Source organism: Schistosoma haematobium, chromosome 2 (assembly GCF_000699445.3).
Source record: "Schistosoma haematobium chromosome 2, whole genome shotgun sequence".
NCBI lineage: Eukaryota > Metazoa > Platyhelminthes > Trematoda > Strigeidida > Schistosomatidae > Schistosoma > Schistosoma haematobium.
Genome location: NC_067197.1, coordinates 23,919,492 through 23,937,480, shown reverse-complemented (window position 1 = coordinate 23,937,480; position 17,989 = coordinate 23,919,492). Strand labels below are relative to the sequence as shown.

The following is a 17,989-nucleotide window of genomic DNA, read 5'->3' as shown; positions in this document are numbered from 1 at the left end:
AAGGACTCCGTTGGACATGGAAGTCAAGATTCTGACGACAACTGCTTGACCGCGTATTCTTCTTTTTCAAGTCAGTAAATCGGTGATGGGGATGACCCATCACTTACAAGAGCAAAGAAAATTACTTTATCGCAAATGCAGAAACAGAATATGGTAGAGATTCAATCTGCACCATATAGAATGCCGGTAATATTATGCGGATCTACCTTTCATGGACAGATAAATGTTTTATGCGTGGCAAACAAACACTTGGAGCCAATTTAGTACGTTTACAGGTTCGTTTCTGTAGGATATCAATTACTCAATTGGTTTAATACAAGATATTGTGTTCAAACCTGTTCGTGCCTTTCTAGAAGCCTTGTTCTGCTTATTTAATGATGAGGATCGAAAGAAAAATATAAAGTGCTGATGTTAATGAATTGAGGCCAAACGTATTGGACATTGAATAGATCCTGAAAATAACACTTTCAAAAGTGTTACGAGTTTCTGCTTCTAATGCCTCCTTGGCGCTTATACTTTACTTACGTTTCCATAACTATTGGTAGTTCTTTCGTATTCGGATATCATACAGGAGTTATCAACGCACCATTATCGGTAGGCCTTCAAAAATGATGAAGATATTTTCAAAGCTCATCCAAAATTTTACGCAGAAAGTTATTGATGAAAGACGATACACATGTGGCTCTTCATGCGTGAGAGTGATTTTGTCAATATGCGTAACGGGATTCGTTATCGGCGGGTTATTTGGGGGCCTGTTTGGTGGAGTTTTAGCTAACAGACTTGGTCGGTATGTCTTTAAACTGTAAATGACTTTAAAATTTAGAAGAAAAACACTGTTTCTTCTTTCCATTCCAACAATTTTGGGGTCTGTACTCATCATGGTTTCGGTGTGCTTGAGATCATTCGAGGCTATCATATTCGGAAGATTTATAGTTGGTCTTTCTGCAGGTATCCGTTTTGAAATGTTTTCGAATGGTTTTTTAGGTGCTTATACAGTTGTAACACCCACATACCTTTCGGAGATTGCTCCAGTAAAGTCACGTGGTGCAGCAGGGGTTATGAATCAATTTGTTACAGTGCTGGCCATTCTTTTATCACAGGTCCTAGGTCTGTCGCAAGTAATGGGGACGGATAAATTCTGGCCATTCTTGTTGGGTAATAATATCATTTTTATGATCCCGTTTCAGGTCTTTGTGCTCCTGTTTGTCTTTTGCATGTGATACTCATGACCTTTTGTCCTGAAAGTCCTAGCTACTTGTATTTAGTAAAGGGAGACAAAGATGCTGCAAAACATGGTACTTTTTCGTTAGTTAAACTCTAAACACTGTAGCTCTTTTGTTACTAAGAGGTAAGAACTATGATGTCTTTATGGAGCTTGACTCATTTCAACGAGACCCGGAATATAACACTAAACAATACTTTGGAATGGGTAACTTATTTCGAGTTCAACATCTCCGATGGGGTTTATTTGTTGCCCTTATTCCACATTTCGGGCAGCAACTCTCAGGAATCAATGGTGTAAGTTACTGATTGATTACTTTTACAATTATGATATATAATTTAAATTTATCTTAAATGATAATAAGCAATTTAACTTGAAAGCGTTACTAACCTATTTTAATGAGCATTACTATCAGATAAGTTTAGATACTAGCTTTAGATACTAGTTACATAACCCAGTGTGATAATTAGAAGTATTTGAATTTTTAGACGAACCAGGAATCTAAGAGTCAGAGCAATTTAAACCGCACAGAACTGTGTGAGCACAGACAAACGTACTGTATTTAAAATTCAACATCGGACAAACATCGAGTACAGAAGAATCATTAGTTCGTACAAACGCCACACCAAGCTAGCTGTTTCTTTTCTTGTTTGTTCAAGATTCAGCACCAATAAAAAAATTCATCATTTTATACAAACACTTTTGCGACTAGACTAGGCATGTAGAACATAGATTCGTTTGGATGGTTTCACAGTTAAACTCTATAATATTTCTATTACGACTTGAACATTGGAATCATGTATAAGTAAATCTTGATTTGCAGTAATCGTAAATAAAGACTCTTAGAAGTACAAGAAACCAAAATTCATTGTATCAGTCAGTCATCATTTACAGGAAAGTATATATTAACCAATTTTACCCCTACGCAAATGGATCAAACGATTATTTTTTATATTCGTTGGTATAGTTTCAAATTTATGTATTATTTAAAAGATATATTTTTAATCACCACGGTCTCAACATTGTCATTATCAGCTTTTATTACAACTAATAAGATATCAAAGTTTAATGTTTAGTAAAGTTTGAATAAAAATTGCCATGTCATATGATGGGCCAAGTTATAATACACATCTTGGTTAATAAAGTAAATTTTTGAAGGTAAAATATTCCAACACTTTGTCTCGTATTAACAAATGTGTTGAGAAAACTGTAGAAGCCTCAAAGTTCATTTTATGAAGCCGTGATATTTAAAACCTGATATTTCTGAGGGTCATAAATAAATCAGCTCGGTTTATTAATTTGATCATCAACTTAATGGTCTCGTTCTCATCTTTCTGCCAAAAACTTTGATACACATTTTTAGCACATCCACTTTCTTTTTATAAATAATGAATTTAAAAAAACGCACAAAACATCAAAGTCATTTAAATTGAAACACACAGAATTTTATGATTAAAAACCGGCATCCGATTGTCCCACATTTTGATTGCCTTTCATCTTAAAATAATTTTTGTATTAACAGCTTATCAAAGTTAATCTGCCGTCTTGTCTGAGACTAGATTTTTGTTTAACGCAGTTAATGCTCATACATGAGACAACTGATAAAAAAAGACAGCTTCCCAGAAATTCTGAGATTTGTTAATAGCAAATAAGTGTATAAATGACATCAAACAGAAGCATAATTTTATGTTTTATTCTTTCTCAGCCTAGTGAAAAAACAAACTACATACAAAGCCAACAAAGTGGGCTGCGGATTTGACTACTTGCCGTGGTAATAGGGCTGACATGCAATACGATAGCTATTCTAATGCTTTTATGTTTATTTATCGGCTTGCATTGCGAAAAGTTTTAATTTTGACAATCTTTTTGTATTATTTAATTGACTGAAAATATTCTATTCTCTGTATACAGAAAAAATAGAATTTATATTCCACCTCATACATCGCTTAGCCGTTTAGATAGTTGCAGAAGTTATAAAAACTTATTTCAATATAAAGGTTTATTTCTTATAAGCAGGTGAATATTTTGTTGTGCATTTGTGATCAAATATAAATGCATTTTCTTTGAAACTCATTAATTACACCCACACAAACTGAGGAATTGTATTAGTAAAGGGCTGTTTATATGTCTCATCTTATCCAACAAATTATCAGTTTTGTTGGTAATGTACCGCTTTTCGTTCTTTTGAGTACGGCATACATTTTCAGTCTTTTTACTCACTTTCTGAACCGTATTCAAACGTTCATTATATTGCATTAGTTTCTAACTGAATAAACGTTTGTGAGTGCTTTGAACGCATTTTATGATTATACTTTAACACATCACAGGATGATGAAACCAGTCTAACGAAACAAAATAAGTAGAGGTTATATTGTCTATATAACTTATCTTTCTCAACTTGTTAAACGTTCATCTTAGTAAAGGTGTATATAACTGTTCAAACCATTCGCCGTTTCAAGGTTTGTCAACGGATTAAGCTTAGCAAGAGAGTAATCAGGTTTATGTCATGCAAAGTTTGATTCAAGACAATACGCAGATTTATAAAAAACCTCTTTGCTTGAATTAATATTAGACCTCTTTTATTTTTTTAACTTTAGGTTTTGTATTACTCTGTTCCACTATTCGAAAGTGTTGGCCTAACCAATAGAGACGCAAGTTTTGTCAATCTTGGGGTTGGAGCAGTTATTGTGTTAGGAACAATTATGTCAATATGTGTTATTGACAGAGGAGGCAGACGAATGCTATTACTCGTTGGATTTTCAGTATGCTTAGTCAGTTTAATTACATTCACAACAGTTCTGTCAGTTCAGAAGTTCAGTCATACATCTTGGTTAACCTACATTTCTATTCTTGTATTATACCTATTTGTTTCAGGATTCTCCTTTGGCCCAGGTATATAAACAATTTTTTCTGTTACTTAATCATCTGATAAAAACTGACTTTTAATCAAGGGTGTTTGTCAAAAAGCTAGGGCAACTTATCTGGGTAACATACAAAACCAATAAACAACATTGTGTACAGCTTGTACGTAAATACATAACTTTTTCATGGTAACTTAAACATATGCAAATACTATTAATTTTGTTTGCCTATAACATCTGCTACTATTCTATAAAGGTCGTTATCTACAATTAGAATACTGTTTATGCAAATGTGAAATTTATTCCAATTTTTGCAAACCTATTGCGAGATTTTGACATCAAAGTAAGCTTCACCGTCTGTGTGTTATAAAACACCAACAAACCAAACAATGTTGATTAAAAATTTAAGATCAGTTCATAAAACATAACGTCATCCACTAACTACCCCTAAATACTTGTATAGAACTGAAGATAACGAAGTAATAAAGTTATTTGGCTTTCAGAACTGCTATCGCTGGTAAAACTCCACCTGTAGCTCTTCTAGAGTTACTGTCGGTCCCAAGCCCGGGTAAAGGAAGAGAGTTGGGCATGGGGTTCGCTAAAAAAACGTTTACCAGAAAAAATAGTTCAAACCATTTTAACTCTGCCCTGGGAGTTAGGTCCTCATTTAGAAGAATTATGACGCCTTATGGTGAAAGCCGAGTTCCTTCAGAAGCCACGAGGCCGATGCCCCTTCTAACAACCAGAGCAAAAGTTTTTGTAGGTACATGGAACGTCCGAACAATGTGGGAGACCGGGAAAACCAGTCAAATAGCAACGGAAATGAGGAGATACAATTTGGCAATACTGGGAATCAGCGAAACCCACTGGACCCAAGCTGGACAGAAAAGGCTAGCTACGGGAGAGATGCTGCTATACTCTGGTCACAAAGATGAAAATGCTCCGCACACTCAGGGAGTCGCTCTAATGCTGTCCAAAGTAGCACGAAATGCACTTGTAGAATGGGAATCTCACGGATCCAGAATCATCAAAGCATCATTCAAAACAAAGAAGGAGGGGATTTTAATGAATATTATCCAATGTTATGCACCCACCAATGATAGCAACGACGACATTAAAGATCAATTCTACCAGCGGTTGCAGTCAATCATTGAGAAATGCCCAAGAAAGGACCTAACCATTTTGATGGGAGATCTAAATGCCAAAGTCGGGATAGACAACACTGGATATGAAGATATCATGGGGCGACATGGACTGGGGGAAAGAAACGAAAATGGAGAAAGATTTGCAAATCTATGTGCATTCAACAAATTAGTCATAGGGGGCACAATATTTCCACACAAGGCTACATGGATCTCATTGGACCACACCACAGAGAACCAGATAGATCATATTTGCATCAACAAAAAATTCCGAAGGACAATGGAAGATGTGAGAACCAGGAGAGGAGCTGACATAGCTTCAGATCACCACCTAGTTGTAGCCAATTTAAAACTGAAGCTAAAAAAGAACTGGACAAGTGGACAAACAACACTACAAAGGTTCAATACAGCCTTTCTTCGAGATACTGAAAAACTTAGTGAATTCAAGATAGCTCTCAACAACAGGTTCCAAGCCTTACAAGATCTACTGAAAGAAGAAGAAGAAGAAACTAGTATGGAGGACAACTGGAAAGGCATCAAGGAAGCATTAACTTCAACGTGTCAAGAGGTTCTGGGCCTAAAGAAACACCATCATAAGGAGTGGATCTCTATAGAAACTCTGGACAAGAGCAAAGAAAGGAGGAACAAGAAGGCAGCAATTAACAACAGCCGAACACGAGCAGAGAAAGTCCAAGCACAAGCTGAATACACAGAAGCAAACAAGCAAGTGAAGAGGAGCATTAGAGCCGACAAGAAGTACGTGGAAGAACTAGCAATGACGGCGGAAAAAGCTGCAAGGGAAGGAAATATGAAACAGCTTTACGATACAACGAAGAAACTAGCAGGGAAATACAGTAAACCAGAGAGACCGGCCAAGGACAAAGAAGGCAAGCCAATAACTGAAATGCAACAACAGCGTAACAGATGGGTAGAATACTTCGAGGAACTTCTGAATAGGCCAGTTCCAATGAGTCCACCGGACATCGAAGCAGCACACACAGATCTTCCCATAGACGTCAACCCACCAACGAAGGAAGAAATCAGAATGGCCGTCAGACGAATCAAGAACGGGAAAGCAGCGGGACCGGACAACATACCAGCTGAAGCACTGAAGTCAGACATCGAAGTAACTACAAACATGCTTCACCTTCTATTCAAAAGGATTTGGGAAGAGGAACAAGTGCCGACGGACTGGAAAGAAGGGCACCTCGTCAAGATTCCAAAGAAAGGAGATCTGAGCAAATGTGAAAACTACAGAGGAATCACACTGCTGTCAATACCAGGGAAAGTCTTCAACAGAGTGTTGCTGAACCGGATGAAAATGCAGTAGACACCCAACTTCGAGATCAACAAACTGGATTCCGTAAGGATCGATCGTGCACAGACCAAATTGCAACACTACAGATCATCGTTGAACAATCAGTTGAGTGGAACTCATCACTATACATCAACTTCATTGATTATGAAAAGACATTCGACAGTGTGGATAGGAGGACGTTATGGAAACTTCTTCGACACTACGGAGTTCCTGAGAAGATTGTCAATATTATCCGGATTTCATACGACGGACCACAATGCAAAGTCGTGCATGGAGGACAGCTGACAGATGCATTCCAAGTAAGGACCGGAGTCAGACAAGGCTGTTTACTCTCTCCCTTCCTCTTTCTTCTGGTGGTCGACTGGATTATGAAGACCTCGACATCTGAAGGAAAACATGGAATACAATGGATAGCTCAGAACCAATTAAACGATTCGGACTTCTCAGATGACCTAGCCCTCCTATCACGTACACACGAGCAGATGCAGTTGAAGACAGCCAGTGTAGCAGCAGTCTCTGCATCAGTAGGCCTCAGCATATACAAGGGGAAAACCAAGGTCCTCAAATTCAAAGCGGAGAACAGCAACCCAATCACTCTTGATGGCGAAACTCTGGAAGATGTAGAATCCTTCACATATCTGGGAAGCATCATCGATGAACAAGGAGGTTCAGATGCAGACGTAAAGGCAAGGATTGGCAAAACAAGGGTCGCATTCCTACAGTTGAAGAGCATATGGAACTCAAAACAACTTTCAACCAATATCAAAGTGAGAATCTTCAATACGAACGTCAAGGCAGTTCTACTATATGGAGCTGAAACTTGGAGAACTACAACAACCACCATCAAGAAGGTACAAGTATTTATAAATAGCTGCCTTCGCAAGATACTCAACATCCATTGGTCGGATACCATCAGCAACAGCGTTTTGTGGGAGAGAACAAATCAGCTTCCAGCTGAAGAAGAAATTAGGAAAAGACGATGGAAATGGATAGGACATACATTAAGCAAATCGTCAAACTGCATCACGAGGCAAGCCCTAACTTGGAATCCTGAAGGGAGGCGGAAAAGAGGAGGGCCTAAGAACATATTACGTCGGATTATAGAAGCATATATGAAAAAGATGAATATGAACTGGAAGGAGCTAGAAAGGATTGCCCAGGACAGGGTTGGATGGAGAATGCTGGTGATTGGCCTGTGCTCCTTCACGAGGAGTAACAGGCTTAAGTAAGTAAGTAAGTAAGTATCGCTGGTAAAAATGTGTCCGACAAATATATGTTTCAAGATCACATAAGTGTTGTTTTGAATGAAATCAGCACAGTAACGGATGCAATTATATTTGCCTAACGTTGTCATTCAAATTAAGGTAAATATAAAGCGAAAAGAATCTGGTCAAACAATGATGTTTTGTGGTTCCGGAATAAAGTGTGCTTGTTAAGCGTAAACTTAAAATATGATGTGAAGTACGCAGGAAAAAATCTGTCAGTTTTACTGTTGTTAACAGGATCAAAGAAAAAACATTTTCCTACAAGCATCTGCTTGAATAGTTGACACTGCAGGACACTAATTATTGACGAAGTTCTCATTAATATTTTTAATGTTCCATCAAATAAACAATTAACCTCACTATAAAATTCCAACCAGTTGTAGATTAAAGTAGGAAATTTACTGGATTTCACTATTTCTCATGATGCCTGTGATCATTGTTACTTGTATACGACGGATAATTGTTGATTTTATATTTATAATTTCACCCCTCATGATTTATGATCTTCATTATATTTTCCGGTTACATTCTTAGTTCCCCATTAAACAGAGTCAAATAGTTGTTGAAGTTAGTAGTGTTTAAATTAACTCTGAAAGTTTGTTTTCAAAATATCTGTTTATTGGCAGTGGAGTAATTCATTAAAAATTTATTGCTTTCCAACAGAAATCAAAATGTTAATATATGTAAGCATGTTTAAAAAATGTGAGAACACTTTAACATTTATTTAGATATCCAGGTTCAAATAAATTTTATATAGGTGAATTTGGTACTGAAAGAAGATACTTTGTCAATAAATTGGACGGTTCAGTGAAGACAAGTTCCTTTTCTGTGATTTTATCAACAGCAGCTGTATTGTAGTGAATGAAGGCTCGGGTGGGAAAGGTCAATTTATTGCTTAGTGTGAAATTACAGTGTCTTCATAAATTATGAAAACCATACATTAAATACTTCATTTGTACATCTTTCATGATTATCTCAATCCTCAATTCCTTTATGTTTCCAGTTTTGTTTTCTTTAGTTCAATCTTCTTAACCTTCTTTCGACAGACATTCCATTTCTGATCAGTGTTACATACTACTTATATCTGTCGACATAAGTAGCATACATCACAGTACCATCGTGTTTGCAGCTATTTAACACAAAAATTAATTGAAAAAGGAACTTTATTACTAAGTGATTAGAAATTTCATATATAGTGCTTTAAACGGTCCTGCAAAAAGTTTACGGTTGCTTTTTAGACTAATATGAGTAAGGTAAAGGAAAACCCTTTGATAGCTGGTCAATAATTATTGAAAATCGTAGAGTAACATCAGCTGATTAGTAAATATGGAAAATAGTTGAATAAACGTATCCATAAAAATTAGTGTGAGCCTAAAGGCGTGAGATATCTAAAATTGCTGATGAACAGAAGTTAGTGACCTGTAATCATATAACAGGTAAAAATTAGCATTTATCATATATGCACATTTTAAATCAAGTGAATCGCTTACTTAATATAACTTGCCTTTCTGCAGTTATAATGATCTTATGGAATTTTCAGGCTCTGTTCCTTGGTTCCTCGTGGCTGAACTATTCACTCAAGAATATAGAGATGCTGCACAAAGTGTGGCTGTGGGTACAAATTGGTTGTGTAATATTCTGGTTGGACTTCTTTTCCCTCAACTACTTGTAAGTTTCGATAATGTTTAAAGAAAGATGTTTAATGGACAGCCTTTCACCTTAAATGTTTGCCGAATGTTAAAAAATCATAAACAGAACTTTTATATATTAATCTGGGAATTATAAAACTATTTGCTGCATAAATTTATCTTAATTTGTGAATTATGACTGAAATTAGATGTTGACAAAAGGTATATTAAAAGGCATACTCATATTTATAAGCGGAATCGTGCACGAATCATCCTTTAAATACGTCATATGGTTTAGGATATGTAGTCTGCTTCTAATCAATCTATTACAAAGATGACATGTAGTTCTGTCTCAATATGGTTCAATGTTAATACGGGTATTTCTTTCACTTAATTATGTGGTCGAATTGAGAGCCTAGTTTAATAAGCTTGGTTTACCAAACAGATGTTCTCGGGCACTCCTCACGATACAGCTTTCCAAGAACAGCAGTATGTGAGAATCGATTCAACTTTATTTTTTATAAATATGTTATGACCGTGGACCTCAGTTTGTATAATTTGCAGTTTCTGTGCGATATGCATTCATCAGTTCTGATCATCCATTTACGTTTGGTTTAAGAAATAAGTGTATTTATTTAATTAAAGGATATTATTCCAGTTGCATTCTGCCAATTATTCATCTCTGTATAGATTTCTGGGTTCAGGTATGATAATTTGCTTGTTGTGAAATCACCCTAATAAATCAACGTTATGTGAACATGGTTAAATTTTTAACTTAATCTTTTCCCATCTATAAATAACACAGTTTGTAATTCAATGTAACGTTTTGTTTACATATGTTCAAACAACATTGAAAATCAACTAAATAATTGTGTATGTGAACAAAATTATTTGCATCCTAATATTTTATTACACAAAGATATTTAGAATTTTTAAGTTTTGATTTCTAGGGCCATATATGCACAAATCAGCCTTATATATATATATATATATATATATATATATATATATATATATATATATATATATATATATATATATATATATATATATATATATAGCACTCTGAAAAAGTATCGAACCGAGTATTATTAAAAATTATCAGAGCTCTTTTATTTTGATAGTTGATAAATTTGAAACAATCGAAGAATTATTTCATGAGAGAGAATTCTCTTAGTCCTACATCAACTCATTCTACAATAAGATTTTTTGAATGGTTATCAGTTTGATCAGTAAGCTTATTGTGATTTGTTTCTGTAATGACAAACGAAAATCTCAATGCATGAAAACAATCCTAGATATTTAAGTGATATCATAGATATTTTTGAGTTATTTTGATACTATATGAAACAAGAGTTTGTCTCATTTAATATTCGTCAGGCAAATAGATATGCATTAGTCACTGTGGAGACTATAATTTAAACTAGTAAAAAGATGAATTGCGTCTTTCATCCGTAATCTTTATGACGTACTAAGGAAAAATTACATGCTTTCAATATCCGACTTTAACTTTTAACAACAAAAATGGAACTTCAGTATGAAGGTTAGTTACATGCACTGTATAGTTTATCCGTCATAGGAAAGTTTACCTACGAGATCTAATAGAAACCAATTGTATAAAATACTAAGTTTGCTGTTAAGTATTTGTTGATTCAACGCGATATAGGCAAGTATTTATTCTTCTGAGTAATTCATTGATATACGAAGAGTGATATATTATTTATTTTCAACTATTAATTGAGTACGGATATGCGTAATTGTTTACATTGTTGTAAGTGGTATAGGTGTCAAACATTTTACATGAGTTTTAAACAATTTTCATGCACTTAGTGAAGAATTTCTCTGAGTCTACTAACGACTTAATGTTTCGTAAATTCAAATAAATGACTCATCTATATTTCACTTGAAAACTACCGTTAAGTTAATTTTCATGTTTGCATACACAAAAAATTTATATGTTATCAAATAATCTCATACTCAATAAATTTCCAGTAAAATGATATTAATCTTTATTTGAAAATGAATTTAGACTTCCTTTTAATCAGTTATCAGTTCATTTTATTGCATCAAATTTTCATTGTGAAGTTGAATTCGGTAAAAACTGTGCTTAAACTTATTAGTTGTGTTTACAGTTTCTAGTATTGTGTACTAAATATTAAGTTATATGAACCGATTTTGTTCTATAAGTTTATTTCAATGAAGTTGTTTTATGTTTATTGGATTTGATCTTATCTTGTTTGTCTATTGAAATATGGAAGATGTGTTGTTGTTATTAGAGAACGAAATGGAATGAGTCTAATACAAATAGTCTTTAACCTCTGTTAAAACTCTAATTAAAACAAAATACAAGATGCTCTCAGCTACAAACTATTCACATTTATCTTTCTCATGTTCGTCTAACTCTTGATCAGTCACATCATGATATAGTTTGGTAACTTTATCAGATTTACAGTTAGGGTTAAGTTTTGTTTTACTTTGACTTGAGAAAAATTTCGTTACATTCTATAGTAACAGATATATATCTTGATTTAGTATATACACTTTTGATGTCCCCTTGAGAAGAGCGATTTACTACAGGAATTATTTATATCTGTATTCACTTTTTATTTGATATCGTAAAGTCAATGTTAAAGAGTAATTCTAACCTTTATTTTCTGGCAGTTTTGAGAACTTTAGATTTGCAGATAGAATCTTTACAAACACTGAATACTCTTTTATTTCAGTTACATTTCAGAAGGATGATAATTTATTTATCTTCATTATAAGTGAAAATAAGAGAAATTCAAAAGCTTAGTCGTCTTCGGTAATCAAAAAAAAAGGTTGCCAATTATCTACTTTAACATCATTTCTTCATTGTCTGTTAAATCTGTATTGTTTGTAGATACAATTAAAGTTGAAGCGACATAATTAAAAAAACATTATAATAAATAAGATTCTGGGCTTAAATGTGACATTTACTGACACAGAGTCACTAAGCTATTATTCTTCTTTACTACTAAAGACTTAAGATTTAGTCATCATTATCCTCACAGAATGAATGTACTTTTTGGAGGTTTCAAAAAGTTATTTATCTATTTCCAAAGTTTTATTTGACAATGAAAATAAATTACACATAATTATATCTCCGGTATATTGATGTACAATATTCTCTGCAATAATAACGGGAAAACTGTACCTGAAATCGGATAAAACAGTCATAATAATATAGCAATATAAAATATTTTCTATTTCAATAATTAACATTTTTTAAATCATGTTTTTTTTATTTTTCAGGCGCTTATTGATTGTTTTGCCTTTGTACCATTTATTTGTGTGCTCATAATTGTGATTATTCTAATTGCTTTATATTTACCGGAAACAAAAGGATTCAATCCAGTTTATATTGAATCAGTTTTCAAAGCTCAATGTAAACATTCAACACTTATGCCGGTCAGTTAAAGTACCTTTAACCCCAAAAATATTTTTATATCAAAAGACTAAAAGCTAAATGTTACCTTATATTTCATATTAAAACTATGCAAAATATATACATATATGTATATACTGCGAAAGGTAGTTTTGTGAAAATTTTTGTACATTTTGATGATAATTGTTATTATAAGTTCAACTATTGACAGTCATTAAGTATTGGGGGCTACTGAAAAGCTTCAAGATGGATGTTTCGAAATTCTTGTGCACAGCTATGAACTGTAGACTTGACAAAATTGAGAATCGGGCAATAATGTGAAGCCACATTAGTGTTGCAATATTCCATACATAAACATATTCGTTAATGCAAAATCCATTCAAGGAGCCAGTAAAACAGTTTCTCCTTATTTCCCCATTCCTCCAAAAAAAACTCGAGGAAAATGAGATTTCTAGAGATATGGTATCAAAGTTAAACAAGTTTTATTTCCTTTTAATTAGTACATAACTACTTATTCAACTTCTGTTAACTAGATTAATATAATGTAACTGAATGAAAATCGTATTTCATTTGTTCAGTTGATAATTCATTGTGTACTTAGTAGCAATTGATTATTTTCATTATTTTTATAGTTTCACTAAATAAAAAACTCACAAAAGAAGTCTAATGATTTTAGTGAGTCAATTAAAGTCTTTCGAGATGTTGTTTTATAAGAAACTTCTAATGAATTAAAATGTTTATTGAGATATTGCGTAGTTTGTTACACTAAATGGAAGTAGCTTTAAGTTATTTTCATTAGATGTATTTGTCTATCGCTTTTGCATGAGTTAATATCACTTAATCAGTTGGGTGTTTACATAACGTGTTCGTAAATATTTTGTATTTTAGTGTGCAAATTTTTTACTTCGAAGATCAGTGATTTAGAAATTAAGTCTAGTTTTTCCAATAACAGCTTTAATAAATTATTTTAATACCTTTCATATGAAAGAAAACTGGAAATTTGTACCGTTTTTCTATTATTACTTAGAACTAAATGTGTAAATCATTAGATTGTTAACAAAACTAATGAAAACCGTTAGGTTTTGAAATTATACTTGCTTGTGCGAATGACTAACCTAAGCTTGAATAATAAACGAAACTTCTTCATTTTTAATAAAAGTAAACTTTGGTTAGAGGTTCGTAAGAATTTTCAAAACAATTCATATTCATTTAGTAATTTAATTAATTGCATCACAAAAATTTGTAAACTATCTGACGGTTATTTTTTCACTAACAATTATAAATCTATAATATACACATTGCTGTAAGTGAAACCATTTTACCCATTAAGGCATTTTATTGAAATAAAACCTTCTGCTATACACAGATGATTATTGCTCATCGAGTAGTAATCGACATGATGTTTGCCATATTCTGTATATTGGTCGAATTCCATCAATTACATAAAAATGCGGTGACCAGCATAGGTGACTTAGAATTATGTTTACTATATTTGGACGTTAGATGTTGAGAGGAAAACGATAGGAAGCTCTGGACTTTTTCTTCTCATTAATTTGCATTTATCAGCAAGATATATTTGGGATTTTTAGGTAAATTGATTAGACTGGTGATTATATCAAAATCTTAATCGATAGAAAGACATGAAACTATTTACTCTAAAGAGATCAGGAAGTTTAACTATCCAAGTCATATAGAAGGTCACTCGTTATGCGAATAGTTCGGTGGTGACGTGACTATGGACTTCTTACCGTCTGATTTCAAAGTTAGACCATTGTGTACGAATGTTTCATCGAAAAATAAATATCGTACTAATATCTTGGGTAGTTCAAATATAACTGCGTCAAAATCAATATCATCTGAAAGTCAAAATAATTTTTTATATACTTCAGTAGAATTCACATTATTGGTGTGAGTAAATAAAGCATTGATTTGTATGTTGGTTGCATTAAACATACGTTTCTCTTGTTAAGTGTTCAAGAGTTGTTCTTATAATATACGCCTTATTATGAAGTGAGATACTGCTAAATTCGCATCGTGTCTACATGTCTTAATCAGGGTTAAGATATTGGAACCGCTATGATATATTGCTATACAATCAGATGTATATACATCCTATTAGATTGAGTAAAACATTCATTTTGTCCCAGATTGGATAGTTTTGTTGTAGCCCAAATATTATAATTGGTCAATTATTAATGTTTTTGTCTTGACAATATATTGAAAATAGTAATAGTTCTTGAACTAAAATAAAACCAAAACGACACGAGATAGTATATGTATTTTAAATACGCCTTCATTTAGTTGGTCTTTCGATTTGTTTTTTTCGCCGACACTTTATCTCATTTCTAAGTTGTTCTTTCTTTTTCTTAAATTCATGCTGTGAAATGATCATTCAAATAATCAGTATTTCGTACTGATCAATACTGAATGAACTATAATGTCACACCTTAATTTTCCATTCTCTTTTTGTTAGTAATAACAAAATTTAATTTCAATTTGTTTCAAATATTATTAAATTTAAACTGAGATTTGTTATAAATAAAAAATCTTCATTAGCTAATTTCATTATGTTTACTTATAATTGAACAATAGAATACATAATTACATTGTTATCTTAGTATCTTAATTCATTATATATGAAGAATAAAACTTTTCATTATTATAATTTCATTTAGTCTATTCATATATTTGCTAAATGAGGAAATTAATTTGTAAGTGATCTATATATTAATCATTCAGTTATTTTATTATATGACCTATACTTATACACATATTAGATATAAAATATAAAGTACAAAATTCATTTTAATATTATTACAAATTGAATAAGATATTTACATATTAATAGCATAATACAAGTTACAATATTGTATTATTATGCAATTGTTTATTGAATAAAATTCTCATTAAGATATTGAATTGTAATTGAATATAACAGTTAAATTTACTTTAATTTGTATATATGTTTTATGATAAATTTATCTAAATACTTAATAAAATTTCATCTTAAATATAATCACTACTTATATGATTATGTGTAATTCACTTAAGTGTTTCTTTTGCATAGATTTTCCATATGTATCCAATGGAAACATTTTTAATTAATCATAAAGTAGACATATTCAATAGGCGAATTGTGATTAAATTAATAATATAGGTTGTTTCATTGATATGATTATAATTAGTTGAATATATATAAATATATTTGTCCATAATTTCAGGGTGATCCAATTTTCACATCATTAATCAATAGCTTAAATAAGGCAGAGCTTTTAAATGAAATATAAATATTTACAAGATCATTTCTATGCTTTGTTTATGATGACAATCTGATGATTTCAACTAATTTAGATTAATTTAATAGTTTATTTGATATTTTCAGATAGGGGTTTGGTGGATATTATAATAATTTTTAATAGTTGAATTGATGAGTCAATTGAAGCTAGACCACCATGGAAAACCCGAAAGCACTGAACGGTCGTTTCGTTCTAGTATGGGACTCCTCAGCAATGAGCATCCACGATCCTGAAGCTAGAAATTTACATCTTTGAATGTCGGCTCAGTGGTTCAGAGGTTAGGCGCTTGTATGCGAGACTGATAGGTTGTGGGTCCGAATCTCGCGATGCGGGATCGTGGATGCGCATCGCTGAGGAGTACCATACTAGAACGAAACGGCCGTCCAGTGCGTCCAAGTTTTCCATGATGGTCTAGCTTCAATTGACTTATGAATTCAAATATTAAAAGTTTTTTAATATTTGTTTTAAACAGTGTCAGTTGTTTCCATATTTTTCCTTTTTTTTCTTTTTATTTTAGATAAAACGATTTTAATCATCAGCTAAAATTATTTAAAATCATACAAATCAGTGCAGTACCATCATTGAATTCGATTTGTAAACGTCACTTTGAAATGTTTTATATTACAGTAAAATGATCAATAAAATTATCCCGTTGATTAATATTGATTCATAATACACTTCTGTTCATAAAACAAAATATGACTGTTTATAGCAGATATAATTATTCGATTGTTTTTATCATTTATTCATATTAACTAAATTTTTGTTTATTAATTTAATAAAATTTAATGATTTAGAGTATTTTTTCATTGATTATTATCTAAAGTCATGGATACAATAATAATAAAATAATTTAATGAAAAAAAATTTGTTGCCAATTCATTATTTCAATTTTGTTTGATCAAGTAAATGGAAATTAACTTTTAAAGCAGATTAAATAAATCGAGTATTCATTTGATAATTGTGAAGTTTTTGGTATAATTTACTAAAAAATATAACCTTTTTAATTAAATTTTATTGTGACTTTTGATGGATGAAGTATCAAGGTGATGTGCTTGAATATCTGGGTTACCTGTTCCTGACATCTAGATATTTCAACAAGTTATCTGTTTTCTTGTTTGTTTTAACACATCCTTATGCCTATTAGTCGCATAACCTATTCAGGTGCGTTTGTGAAAGGTTGATGACATTTTGCTGCATAACTTACAAAAGATCCTAATCAGAGACATCGTGGTTGTTGACAATATGGATCGAAAATAATATACATTATTCAGATGTCGATTCCTGAGCTGATAATATCTAACTGGCGATCACTCAATATTTATCGCAAGAATCAGTCAAAAAATAAGAAAAGGAAACTTGTTGAAAGAATTTGTGCTGAGAATTCTATATTGTACCAAAAATATAATATTGAGTAAAGCCATCAATAATAATTCATTGAAGTAAACTTCGGTTAACGTTATTACTGAGATAGTTTTATAGATGAATTTCAGCTACGTCTGTGTAGAATTTCTAATCCTTCCACATTTTATAACAATCTCATTCGTATACAGAATGTGGTAACTGATATTATGTCTATCATAATTATTTATAATGTACTCTCTAAAGACGTGTCTTTGTTAAAGTTATAATTTAAAGTATTGAAACGAACTAACCTTTTGAAAACGTCTAACTGGGAAAACATTATTTTTCATGCTATAACTGAGTCAAAAATGGACTACATCTTTTCATTTGTTTTTCTATTAAGGACGTGTTCGTATAAAGGCTTGTGTAGGTTGTTGAATCTTTAAAGTTCGTATTACGGATAACTCTTAGTTAAACTACCATTGAAAGTCACAAGGCAGTGAACAA

The 17,989-nt window shown here is 32.3% G+C and overlaps 1 protein-coding gene across 1 annotated transcript; it reads left to right on the top strand.

Annotated features, from left to right (window-relative positions):
* Positions 1-459: 459 nt before the first annotated feature.
* On the top strand, positions 460-17,661 carry SLC2A2_4 (Solute carrier 2, facilitated glucose transporter member 2). The gene is made up of 10 exons (XM_051214685.1): positions 460-594; positions 630-787; positions 824-948; positions 985-1,155; positions 1,188-1,295; positions 1,331-1,518; positions 3,820-4,114; positions 9,349-9,476; positions 12,710-12,865; positions 16,656-17,661. Exons 1-10 carry the CDS (start codon positions 496-498, stop codon positions 16,668-16,670), a joined length of 1,443 nt encoding a protein of 480 aa, XP_051067867.1. The 5' UTR covers positions 460-495; the 3' UTR covers positions 16,671-17,661.
* Positions 17,662-17,989: the final 328 nt, after the last annotated feature.

Bases quoted from the DNA above. Each gene is read 5' to 3' on its own strand.
- SLC2A2_4 (XM_051214685.1), top strand. From the start codon at position 496: ATGCCTCCTTGGCGCTTATACTTTACTTACGTTTCCATAACTATTGGT. The intron at 949-984 runs GTATCCGTTTTG...ATGGTTTTTTAG, and splicing joins TATAGTTGGTCTTTCTGCAG to GTGCTTATACAGTTGTAACA. The intron at 1,519-3,819 runs GTAAGTTACTGA...TTTTAACTTTAG, and splicing joins AACTCTCAGGAATCAATGGT to GTTTTGTATTACTCTGTTCC.